Source organism: Leptosomus discolor, chromosome 4, assembly GCF_034619465.1.
Source record: "Leptosomus discolor isolate bLepDis1 chromosome 4, bLepDis1.hap2, whole genome shotgun sequence".
Classification (NCBI taxonomy): Eukaryota; Metazoa; Chordata; class Aves; order Leptosomiformes; family Leptosomidae; genus Leptosomus; species Leptosomus discolor.
In genome coordinates, this window is record NC_141394.1 from 65,955,496 (window position 1) to 65,969,173 (window position 13,678).

At 37.4% G+C, this 13,678-nt stretch overlaps 1 protein-coding gene across 3 annotated transcripts in view; it reads left to right on the plus strand.

The window, feature by feature from the left end:
* FAM184B (family with sequence similarity 184 member B) overlaps positions 1 to 13,678 on the plus strand; it is a 46,579-nt gene that overhangs the window by 23,662 nt on the left and 9,239 nt on the right. For all 3 annotated transcript variants that reach the window (XM_086464531.1, XM_086464533.1, XM_086464532.1), the window contains exons 3-4: positions 3,173 to 3,283; positions 12,292 to 12,504. In XM_086464531.1, coding sequence (XP_086320657.1) covers positions 3,173 to 3,283; positions 12,292 to 12,504 — 324 coding nt within the window. The remainder of the gene's footprint in view (positions 1 to 3,172; positions 3,284 to 12,291; positions 12,505 to 13,678) is intronic.

Below are 13,678 nucleotides of genomic sequence, written 5' to 3' on the forward strand. Positions count from 1 at the left end.
TAAAAAGAGGGTATGAATAAAAGACACAGAGAACTTGCTTTGTAAAGGCGAGCATAGTCCCATGAGGAAAAGATTTGTCTGAAGGAGTAACTGTTAAAAGGGCTGGAAGATCTTGTAATGAAGCATACAAAGGAAATCAAGCTAGTCTAAAACTTCATGGAAGCTGAAAGAAAAAAATGCAGAAGGTAGGAACATTCTTCTATTTATAGATGCTCTAATTCATCTGCCTTTAATCTTATTGGTCACAGTGACATCATTTGAATTATCCTCACTGGAGGCACTCTGAATTAACATAAAATGCAAGGATTTTCTCACTATGGCCTTACTGGGAAAAAAAAAAAATAAAGGGAAAAAGAAGTCAGGCTGATATATTTCTGTGAAAAGCTCCACAGGCAGGAAGGTGAATTTATCCTTGATGTGATAAACTGCCTTCTTAGCGACACTTACCCTTACATGCTTTGCATGTCACAGTTGGAGCGATTAATATAAGGTCCCTCCTGAAGAAAAATGTATCATAGCTGTATTCCAATTTCTGACTTACATTTCCATGGATTGCTGCTGTGAAATACTCAAATACATTGATTTAATGAAAATTTTGTATTGTTTAAGTAAAGGGTGGAATTCTGCAAAGTGTTGGTAAATGGTTTCAGAGTGCAGGTGTTAGCAATGAAATGACAACTGGTTAAGAACAAATACATGCATATATATCATCAGAAAGAATGCTTATCTTCTCATGGATCCAGACAGGTTACCTGAGCAATACTTTTTCTCAATGTGATTTAAGTGGCTGAGCTGTAATTTTTGTTGTCAGTATGCATTAGCAGCAATTGGCTGAAGAGACTCTTCAAAGAATTTTAATTCCTTGACAACTGCTATCTGCGGCTGAATCCTTTGGCTTCAGGAAATTTGCAATCTGTGATGTTTCTGGGCAATAGGAACCTAAATGTGAGCTGAAATCTATTCAAATGGAGGAAAACCTTGAAACATGTGTTTAGTTTTAAGCACATGCTTTAATGCTTGGTGAAGCTTACAACTCAGTGCGTGCCCAAGTGGTTTGCCAAATTTGGGCATAAAGTAAGGAGGAATTTAGTTTCTGTCTCTTAATGTACTTGTGCATTTTTCAGACATATCTAGACAGAAAAAAAATTTATTAAAGCAGTCTGTAGAACTGGAAAATCAGACTAAGTGTTCTTTAGACCCTTCTTGGTGCTAAGAATGTACTTCTACCCATTTTTCCCAGTTTTAATGCTGCTATCTGTTGCGTTCAATATTTACTCTAGAATAACCAAAGTGCTTGCTGACAAGTTATGAAGTCGTAAAAAGCATGCAGTTCATATCACCAGATGCTGAGCTTCTTAGTACCTTCTAGATTTTGGAGACTAGGAATTATGTTAAGTGCTCATCAGAAGAATTAATTTCTGCCTATGAAACTGCTGAAGTTTGTACCTTTACGCAGTCTCATTTCTCAGAAATGAACCTGTGTGAGTAAATTATTTCCTCTGATTGTGGAAGTGCTCATGTTTGATCAGTATGTGAAGCTGCAGTTCTTCAAGTTACGCTATCAAGTGTAAGACTTATGAAAAGGACTTCGCCTTTTATGTAGTGTATTCTTTTATGTCAAGAAGTGTGGTGCACTTGAAATGATGCCAGGCTGAAGCTCTTCATGTGAGTCAGATCAAACTTAAATATTGAACACTTTATACTTTAGTAAAAAAGGCATAATAGTAGGCATTTATTGCTTAAAGGCAATAAACATTATTGCTAATAACCATCTCTTCTTAGAGGTTCATATTAATTAAATCAGAAAAATCTTGAGTTATTAAAATGTAAATAAAATTACAACATTTTTCATTATTAATGCTATTTGTATCCTCTGTTGCAATTAAGGCCTGTAACAGCTGTTTGAGAAGTATTATATATACTTCCCAGAAGAATTAAGATACAGAGAAGGAAGTCAGTTGGCAGAGTTGCAGTGGGAATTCTGCAAACACCTGATCTTCAGCTTTTAATCAAAAAGACCATTATAGCCTCTCATTTTCTTACAGGCAAAACTAAGCTAATTTCTCCTTTGCAATACTCATATCTCTGTGTTTGATTCCGTCCTTTAATTGCTACCTAACAGATATCCTGTTTTTAAACTGTGAAATGCCAATGTATTCTCCTTTATTTAATTAGGGTTGCAAGGAATACGTCATTATTGCTTGTGCTTCTGTTTCCTAATGTCATGCCATTCACCCAATGATTATCACTTTCTTAGTTTTTAGGTACTTCTTCTGTTATCTTGAATTCTTAAGTCATGCTATAAAAATGGGGGCGGGGGGGCTGTGAGAAGGGGCTGTGCAGTATGGGGGAGGTGTTAAATTGCTAGTTTTTCTGTTTCCTCCATTTGTGGTGTCTGAAAATATGGCAGAATATTTTTTGGAGTCAGCAAATTGGCACAAATCGGAAGAGCAAGCACACTAATAATCTTGTAATATATATCACTTCAGGACATTTCTAGAAGTTGCACAATTCAGTCTTTCCACAATAAACTGTTGCTCATGTTTGCTACAAACAATTGCTACAAGCTCTCAGTCATTGTCTTGCAAGTGGCATTGTAATTGATTTTTCAATAACTATTTCCAGCAATAAGGTGATAATATAGTCTTCAATTTTTAATTTTATTCTATTTTTATTTTCTCACTGGGATTTTCTTTATGGATGTTATAAGATAGTGCTTCCTTTGATTTCCTTTTCTGCTGATTGTCTATTAGTTAGTCGTCTGGTTAGTTATATGGTCAACAGATATTTATGGGTTTTTAGACCTTGTGGGTAACTCTTGCATACTGAATTGTTTTTGAACACTAACACCACTCAAGTATCTAACTAATACCACACCTGATATCAAGGCAAAGGAGTCTGACTCTTCATGCTGTACAGTTTTGCACCTCAGGGAAGCTTTCAGTAGAAGATTAGGATTATGTGAGCTGTATTGTCTAGCATAGAAAGAACCAAAACAAACTTCTAATACTTCTTTGATTGAATAATACATGAGTGGCATTAAAAGACTGTAGCATGTATTACTGTGTAAACTGCTGTATTATCTAGGTTAATGTAGAAGAAATGTTCTTTCTTTTTCATGCTGCATGTTTTGTCCCAGTTATTGCATGCTCTTTTCTTTTTCTTTCTTTAGGAGCTCCAGAAACAACTAGAGGAATTTAAAAGAAAATCTGAATATGAACTAAAGCAACTAGAGAAAGAGAAAGAAGTCCTAACTGGGAAACTTCAAAAGTCTTCACTTGAGGTAAGCTGGGCATAAATGTGATCCAGTAGTAAAAGAGCTCTTAATTTTTCTTCTCATCTGAGAGATTCTTGATTAGATTTTAGTTATATTTGCTGTGACTATCATTCAAGAAAATATGCAAAGACTCTAGGTAGAAATAACAGAAATTATGGCTCCTGAACATCTATGAAGATTTTGACAAGCCTATTTGTTTTGATAAATTTCATATATCACTCTTTGGAGATATACTAAGTCTTTTTGGTCAGGAGCTTGGCTACATCAGGGTTGAATGGTGACTCTGTTCATCTGTATACAGGTCTAAGTGAGATTAGAATCTTCCTTACAGCTCTTGTTGACTTTCTGATTGTTATTTGGTGGGTGGGTGTGTGTGTGTGCGTGTGTGTGTAGACTTGTAAAAGGGCCTGCTTGCTTGCTCCCTTGAGCAAGAGAATTAATGGAATAGAGGTTGAATAGATCATTGTTTTTGTTCTGCCTGCTTGACAGTAAGGGTGGTAACTGAAGCAGATTGGAATGTGCAATAATTTAGTATATATTAGTAATTAGGTATGCCTCCCTCTATGTTCTCAAGATCAAGAATGAAATAGAGAAAGCACTGTGACCCCAAATTAGCTTTGAGGATGTCATAGCTTATGTACTGTTCCCCAGTCTGGTTACACCTGAGTCATAATGCAAATCTGCAGACACAGATTAATCTGGAAATAAATACCCGAGATGTGTTAGTATTAGATTGTCCACCTGTAGCAGGTGTAATGTATAGTCAGTTGCAGGCCAAGGGATGCAAATTTTCTTGCAGAAATATCTACCAAAATATTTTTCCAGGAAAATGTCATTATTTGAAAAGCCATAAAGATAAATAATTTTCTGCCAAAGCAAAAGCAGAACTCCTACAAGGCAATTATTTACCCAGGTAAACAGTTCACCTTTAAAATTTCTGACAACTGTGAACAGATGTTTTCTTCCTCTCAGGTGTTCCCCTTTCGTGTTGTGGAGTTCTTTTCGGCAAATGCTATCTGCTTTAAAATATCACATACAGGATATTTCCCTTTCTTCAGTGTGATCATGTGAAACTTTTGCCTGAGAACTTTTTGATACTTTTATCTCATGGACAAACATAAAACAACTGCTTTAACAGAACTGTAATCAGTGCCCTAGTGAAAAGTTCTGATGATGCTCAGTGCTGCATTTGTCTTCCTACCTCAGGTGTATCGTTGCATTTGGTACCTTTTCCAGAAGAACAATGAAATGATTTGTGATTGCCTATTCTGGGAGTTTACGGGTGAATGGACTTGTTTTCACCATGAGAATTTGTCATCCATTTCTTTCTTTTTTTTCCTGCCAATACAGGTTTTGAGGCTCCAACATTTTATTAAGCAAAATAAGGATATTCCCAAATATACAAAATTCCTTCAGTCAAGCTCAAGAAAAAGTAATGAATAACAGGAATTAGGTAGCTCACACTGTGGAACTACTGAATTACAGATAGCCACTGTTGTTCTAAGTGGCTGTCTACAATTTCCATTGCTTTCTATCTTCACTGATTCTAATTAGTTTCTCTTCCAGCAAGTTCAGTGGGAGCTTGCATGGGAGCAGCTCCACAAAAGGTGAAAACCTAGATCTTTCTCAGCTGACATTTGTAGACTCTGAGTGGCCATAATAAGCTGGTTTTTGAGTGTTCGAAGACAGAACAAGGACAGATAGGCTTATCAGGGGACTAAGCAAGATGTTGCCCCCCCTCTCCTACCTGCTTCCCCTTTCCCAGATGCCATTAATCCTGCTTGGTGTAGCACATTCCAGTAATCAGGGCATATGTTGTGGTCATATGGATTAGCTGTACTAGTTCTGAGTGCAGCATGGTCTTTTCATCTCTCCTGTAAAACAGATTGGTACGTTCTGATATCACAGTTGGATTCTGACATTCTATCCACTTCCCAGTCTTAGAAATACAGAATTTAAGTGTAGTTCTTAATATTCTTAAAGTTCTGGCTAAATCCTGGGTTTAGGTTTCATTAAACATTTCTGTGTGCCACTGTTTTCTACAGGTTCTTCTCTGAGAGACTTTCAGGCCAATCCAACCTGTGTTTACCTATACAGAGTGACTTCTGTGCACTTAATGCAAAACATGGGTCCTCAGTAATCAGTTGTCTTTATTCTTTTCCAAATTCCCCTGAATGTACATATTTCTACAGTGAGTCATCAATTTATTTTTCTTGCAAGTTCAGGACAGAAAAATACCTTAGAACCTAACAATGCTCCCAAAAGGGAGGAAATGCTCTCTCTGAAGAGAAATTTTGCATTTTTCTTGGTACTTTCTGAGTTACTTTCTGAACCAATTACTTGGCAGTATTGCCAGGGAAGTGAAGTAATTTCAGTTCACAATACTTTCCTTCAATAAATATTTGAATATTCTCAGCCAAGAAACCACCATTTACTATACAACATTATGTTTCACTGAGGGCATAATTCCCATCTGGGAACTTTTGCAATGGCTCAGCCCAGAGCTTCCGCCTCAGAGGTTAGGCAATGCGCTGTTACTAATCCAGTTCTAACCTGGATACAATTTCAGATCTAAAAATAGCTTCCTTGGCTGCATAAGGCACATTTTTGGTTGGGCTGACAGCTAGAACACTATGCAGAGTAGACAGACTCATGATAATTTCACCTGTCTGGGGATGCACTTCAAAGTGGGGGTATTTCTGTACTACTAAGATTTTTTTCGGATAAGGAAACCAGATTCACACCTCTTTGGAAGGAAGCATGTGAGATTCTGTGTCATTCAGCTAATTCATTAAGAGTCATTTAGTTCCTTGCTTTTGCCCTAAAGGATATCTTCAACATGTGTTAAAGGGGTTATTCTGGAATTAGAAGGTACATAAAATGGAAGTGCAGGCATCACCTCGTCGTGATACAGCTTCGAACAATGCTAGCACAGCAATGCCCAAAGCCTTGGTGGAGATGTTATAGGTACCACCGCACAGCAGCAGTAGAGATGTGCTTAGTGTGTTCACACCTGTCCCTCTGGTCAGGAATTTCCGTGAGTTTAGGAAGGCAAGTGAACTTAACTGAAGTGACTGTGAAATAAGCCTAAAGACAATAGTAAAATATAATTTCATTATTTTTTTGTTACTTCTTATACCATATTACCGTTTTGATATAATAGCATCATAGCATGACTACAACCCTGTAGCATATGGGTGCCTTACTTTAACCCTATGAACAAATTCTCAATTGTGGTGACTCTTCTATAATACATCAAAAGGCAGTTTTAAGTCTTTTATATAAATTCATCCCCTAGCAATGCATTGAGAAACTTGGATCTTTCTACTTACAAGATACCGGAAGTCAAAATATTGTCTCCGATTCCAACTTTAGATCTTGCCTTTGAGATTTCACACTTCTTACATACAATAAATAAAAGAAAGGAAGAGCAGATGTAAGATAGACTTCAAGTAGTCACAGTGCTTGCAAGCATGGTGAATTAAAATAATCAAAAGCAGAAGTCAAAAGAAGAAGCCAACTATGATGGCATGCACAGCCTTCTACTTGCCCAGTATTTTTGCCCATGTGCTATCAAAGTCTGAGAGGTACTTCTTCAAAAGAATCAAGCCATCCTTCCCAAGAGAAGGACAGTAATTATGGTTAGAAAAGAATTAAACTTGAAAGACTTTTGAAATATTTCAAAACTTATCTGTCATCTTTTAGTAATAGTTGTTCGTTTTTTCTTTACTTGGAAGACAGTGGGAGGCAAAAATGGCTGTCACAAGAAAAGGCAAGTGCAAACATAACCCTGAAATTTGAAAAGAATTCAGCAGAGCCTGGAAAAATACTGTTGCTCAGAGTTTATACTGTAGATGGGTATTAGTGGCATCTTTGAGACCACTTCATGCAATTTTGGTAGATACAAGTGAATGAATAATGGTATTAGATGTATAGGGTTTTCAAGAGGTTTTGTTTTGCAACAGGAAAACATTATAAAACAATGTCGCTGGTCTGTTAATTGTAAAAGGAGCCAAATAGATTCTGGACTGATGTGAGTGGCATAGTTTCATTGCCTTAATTGTTGCTTTACCAGTTTTACAAATTGAAGGCCTAGCTGTCTGTTTTGAAGTAATGAAACACAATAAAACGCCTGGGCACGGCAAAGTGTTCCAGGAAGGATTTGCACTGGTGGGTTTGAAAGCCCTTTTAAATGAAAGACAGAAGGAAACCTAATTGGATGGAAGTCTTAACCTCTAATACGTTAGAAGTAGCAGGATTCATGAGAAAGAGTGTGTTTGTGTCCCTGATGTATTTGTGTAGGTTTTTTCCTAAATCACTGAAAAAGAATGTTTTTAGGTATTCTTTTTCATCTGATTTCTTATCACGTTATTTTGTCTGTTGCTACCAATTTACTGCTTAGCCTATTTCTAGTCAGTATGATCTTATGTTTCATGCTAGTGCTCTGAACAAATAATTGTCTATGAAGAGAGTCTGGAAGGTTAATAATGGTCTGACCACAGCTGAAGTTTATAAACGCCTCTTTTTGTCTTCCCCACCTAGATGAATAATTTTTTCATTTGCAAAAGAAATATTCCAAGCGACATTTTTCCTGCTTGCAATTTTTCTGTTAGAAAATATACAGCCTACTCTTCTGGCACATTTTTTTTTTACTCACTGGCTTATTTTCAGGAAGCCCAGAAAAAAACGCAGCATGGTTGAGTGTAGTAATACTAATGCATATTACATCAGCTGATACAGGAGACTGTACAGCGTTAAGTGTTTCACAATCAAAGGTTAGTTTTATAAGGAACTGCAGTACCTAAAAACTTCAGTGTTTCCTTTCTTTATATAGGAAAACATTGTCTTAAGTTCAGTAGGCATTAAGATAAAGTAAACGTTTTACCTGTAACCAGAAGCCAAAGTGCCTGTTTAGTTAAATCTTATGATTTACCGCTTATTTAAAAAAAAAAATAAAAAAAATGCAGCAGCTCTGAAAACAAAGCTATGGTTGGCAAGTGGCTCTGCGTCTGCCTGTTCTTGGCGTGTATCCAGGCCACAGATAGATCCCATCACACAGACACATTAAACAATTAATGTTTTTCATTAAGAATAACATTTAGCAATTATTCCTCACCAGTTTACACAGACAGATAGTTTTCTTTCTATTTAATTGGATGACACAAAGGAAAAAGCCAAGAAACAACTGGATGATTAGTTAAACTCCCAGTTTGGGGCAGCTGAAGCTAGGTGCTCTTTCAAATTTGCTAACTCAAGTCAATTTGGTTGGATAGCTTCAGTGAAATTCAAATGTACCATGTTGGTTTGAAATTGTTTAAGAAGTGGTAAAACTAATCTTTCATTTTTTAGCACTTAAAAGAGAACAAAATAAAAAACTTGATTCACAAAGCACTGGGTGAAGGAATGTTTGTTTTCTTATCTACCAACCTAGCATTCCCATGATGTGTGGGAGGCCTAGGTTTGGGTTTTTTTCCTTCTGTCAGCTTTCTTGGCATTTAAAGAGTTCCCTTGTCACTAGGTTATAGGATAAAACAAGGTGAGCTACAGTGTGTCGCCTGTTGCCACTTCACTTGTATGCTAAGTTGTCGTTGGACAACCTAGGCCTTCATCACTTGGGTAAGTGTCCCAGTTACCTTCATATGCACATGCACGTACTCTCTTGCTCGCTTCGTTTTTCTGTGCCTCTGTGCTTCCTTTCTCACACACACAAAGCAAAACCGCCACTGCCATCTCTTCTTCCCCTGCGTTCTGTGAATAAAGCCATTTGTCTCCTGGCAAATGATGAAATAATTTAAGTTTTAAAAACATTGAATTCAGCTTGGAGGAAATATTTTAATTTTTCATTTTGACGTGTGCATTCAAAAATGTTTCCTTTGGATTGATTTGACTAAAAATTTCATTGATTGCTTGGTCTGGCCACCAAATAGGAGGTCAACTACCCAAGCTGGTAGCTTTGCTAAAGAGTTTTTTAACAGGATTCATCTCTGCAGACTTCTGTCATGTCTGAATTACAGATACTGTTGAAACAGTTCACATGTTGATTACGTGTGAAAGATCAGTAATGAACTCATATAATTGACTAAACATCTACCCCATCTGGTAAAGGAAATCCACATTAATTATAATAGTAGTATGGCCCTTTGTGAGCGAGCCATTGGAAGGGGTTCAGAGGGAAACTGAAGTACAGGATCCAGTAATGACCACCACCAATTAACTGGAGAAAAGGAACCTGACTTGTGGATTCAAGGTGAAGGACAAACTCTATTTAAATGGAAGGAACACAGTATACTGACTTGCATATAGGAACAGCAGTTCTGCAGCCATAAACCTAATCAAAAATGGAACAGTAATTCTGTCTTGTAGCTGCTTACAGAGGTACAGAAACCAGATTTAGTAAAGGAATCACGGAATCACAGACTTGTAGGGGTTGGAAAGGACCTCTGGAGATCATCTAGTCCAACCCCCCTGCTAAAGCAGGTTCAGCTACAGCAGGTTGCACAGGAATGCATCCAGGCAGGTTTTGAATATCTGCAGAGAAGGAGACTCCACAACCTCCCTGGGCAGCCTGTTCCAGGCTCTGCCACCTTCAATGTAAAGAAGTTTTTCCTCATGTTCAGGTGGAACTTCCTGTGCTCCAGTTTGTGCCCGTTGCCCCTTGTCCTGTCACTGGGCACCACTGAGAAGAGCCTGGCCCCATCCTCTTGACACCCACCCTTTAGATAAGTGTTGATAAGGTCCCCTCTCAGTCTTCTCTTCTCCAGGCTAAAGAGCCCCAGGTCTCTCAGCCTTTCCTCATAGGAGAGATGCTGCAGTCCCCGCATCATCTTTGTAGCCCTCCACTGGACTTTCTCCAGTAGTTCCCTGTCTCTCTTGAACCGGGGGGGGCCCAGAACTGGACAAGGAAGTTATGTAGTTCTCATGAGACGTGTGTGTTCAAGTAACAGCTTTTGAGTTATCTCCACAGCACATGAAGTCCATGAAAATTCATGTTTCACATGAATTGTGCTTACATAGAAATAAATCATATTAATCTGATATTCTGTGAACACAAACTTTGTGTTCATGATAAGTTACCAACAGACCAAATAGAGCAAGTTTTTACAATGTTTTCAGGCCCTTATTATTTGCTGTGTAGAAAAAACAATTAAAACAAGCCAAATTGATCAAGTAGAAATAATTCTTTCTAAGCTGTGGGTATCTCCAAAAAAAAAAAGGGTTCACATTCATTTTTCTTTTTTAATATCAGGATTAATTTCTGGGACATAAAGACTTGTATAAATTCTAGAGAGAAGGGAGCAAATGTCAGGAAATGGTAAAAGCAGAAATTGGGACTGGAAGTGAAGACAAGCCAAGGTACAATGTAGTTGAAGGTTGTGGTCATAAAGTGGGAGTACAGAATGTCCTTTCTCCAAAAGGAGTTGAAATCCTTGGAACTGATACGGGCTCTGTGGTTTGCAGTGTTGTGAGCCTTCAGAGCACAGTTCTGTGCTGGGAACCTGTGAGAATAGTAGAGGCTTACAGAGTACTTGATTAAGGGCTGTGATCCATCTGGGAATGAAGAAGGGCCCGGGAGAGGAAGAGGAGAGAACATATCCTTTAGAGAAGCCAGTGTGCTCAACCAATGTGAGAAAGAACAGAGCCATGAGCTAGCAAGATACATTTAGCCACCATCAGAAAGGATTTCTATGATTTGGAGAGATCTGGTATAGCTCATTAGTATTTCCCTTTGGACAGTGCAATGCTGACTGTGGCCACAAAGTTAATGAGAAGTAAGGGGTTTGCACAGCATGTCTCGTTTTCTCTTATGTTATGCAAAATATACCCGAAGTGCTATGAGAATGAAATGTGGGAGGATATAGGCATCCAGCTTTTGTGGTGTTGCATCAGAAGGGACCACAAGTGTGCAGTTGAAGTTACAAGCAACTGTTTAGGTAACTAAAGCTACAGTGCTTTCTCAGCTAACAAACTGTCTGCAGTAAGCATGGAAAAAAATGAAAGCAACAGTGAAGAAGAGAAAAAGAACTTATATTAGTGTAGAGGAAAGAATAGGATGGAGTCACAGCTCATAATCCATATCATCCAATTTGCAGGTGTGTGTAACATCATTTGAATCATTTGAAGTCAAATGAAATTCTAAGGAAGCCAACTTCTTCCTTTCATAGTTTGAATTCTGTTTCTCTAAGGCTGCAAAGTACAAGTATATAAAAACTGGAAAACAGACCATCCTCTTTCACATGCTCCCAAAAAGAAAAGGCAAGAGACATAAAGGTTTTGCAGGAGGCAAGGCAGAGCAAAAAGCAGACTTGGAAGTCAGATACAGCAGCAAAACCGCTAATTAGCCTTACTAAATATGCATGCTGCTTCTATGCAGAAGGCAGTTTTTCAGAATTTCACAGCTATGATGTTAGGAATGGCAAATTTAAGAAGAAGGGCAAATACAATTTTTTTCTGAAAGTTTAGAAAACCTGCCAAATAGGGAAGAGAACAGATTCCTTCTTTCTTCCCCACCAAATTATTCTTATAAATGGGTATTCTTTATTACTTTTGTGTCAGCCGTTATAGACGTCTACTGTATTTAGTAGTTAAGCTAAGAGAGGGGAGAAAATAAAACAAATCCGAAGCATCATGTGCAGAATTCTTGTTTCCATTGGTTCTAATCTACTGATTTATATAAATGGACTCTGCAGTGTTACATCTCCAGGATAACAACAAGCACAGCCTAGGCCTGCCTCCTGGTTTGTGCATAATTATTGTGCAAGTTGAAGTATGGATTCTATGTATGAGATGGAGAAGACTTGAAAAGAAATAATTTAAGAAAAGTACTTGATGGGCAACAGACAGTATATGCAAAAGAGATGTCATTCTTCACTGAAAAAAGGGCTCCTTGCATGAAACAAGCATTTGCTGTTTTTCATAGAGCACCCAAGTTCATAAAATGTACTCAGATTTTTGTAATTCCTCTCCATTATGAATGCAGCCATTAATCCTATCCTGCTGACTTACTTTTCTGGAAGGTGGCTCAGCTGAAGGAAATGCTAGATCAACAAGCAAATAATTTCAAGGAGTCACTAAAGAAACATAATCTACAGTCCAACAAAGAAAAAGAAAAGCTTTTGCAGGATCTTCAAAACACCATTAAAGAAAACCAGAATGTTAAACTGCAGCTGGAGGCATCACATCAAAAAGTCTTACAAATGTTGGAGAAAAGCAAAAGTCAGGAACTCAAGGTCAGTTTATGACATACTAGTGCAAAGAAAATTGTATTTGTGGGATAAACCATATTAGCTAGAGCAAATTATCAAAACTCAGTTATCTCCAGTTATCTTAATGATGGGCTGCCATAGTTGCACACAGTGAATTATTTTGTAATTTTGAAACCTCATCTTCAGGTGGTTGTGTTTTTTTAATAATTTTAACATTTAAACTTAGACCACAGTGTGAATGAAATAGTTTCATAAAATAATATAGCCTACCCTCAACAGTTAGGCTGCAGTGAATACAAGCTCCTCTAGGTGTGCTTTCGCTTCAGAAATACAAGGGAATTCGTAAACATATTATTAACAGGACTCAGTTTTATTCTTTTTCATCCATTATTAATTTATACATAAATACTTGAAAAGAAGTATAATAGACATGTATAATGATGTGTATTGCCTTAGTTACCTTCAAGAAATCAGTTCTGTAAGTGGATAACCAAAGCTTTTAAAGATTCATGTGGATTTATTTCAGTGACAAAATGTTAATGCAATACTTTGAGGTTCTAAAGAATGTTGCTGTTTGAGGAAAAAAAAAAATTAAAAAATCTACATGTGATTGTGACATGAAGGTCAGACGTCCCTGTTGATATCACACACCTTAGAGAATACCTGCTTATAAAGCATATGTAGTAAAACCACCCTAAGTAGAATTTAGTATCTTGTTTATATATTCAGAATAAAATCCCAGCTTTAACAAAACCAAGTTGAAGGCAGTAAGCTGGTAAAAATGAAACTGAGGATAGGAGTTTGCTTTCAGAGCCACTACAGAGCAACTGCTCCATCGTTTCCAGTGTACCAGCAGCACTTCTAATGACAGTGGAAGTTTTAGCCAAGAACGATACAAGGAAAGATCGAAGCCTTTTTCTGACACACTGGGATAAGTAATGACATACAGGTCAAATCTGGGGGGCTTTGTATGTTGAATAATAAAACATCTTTCTAATGCTAAATAGTGCAAAGATGTCAGGGTTATTATTTCATGATATACAACAAATATAATAGATGATACATTGATAATTTCTCTTGGCCCTATTAAGTTTTATTTTTCAACTTCAGCTCATTTTTATTCTTGTGTTGATGAAGTGTCATGTAAAGTGGTGATGAAAATAAAAGTTCCACAATGAAAGACCAGATTCATCCTGGC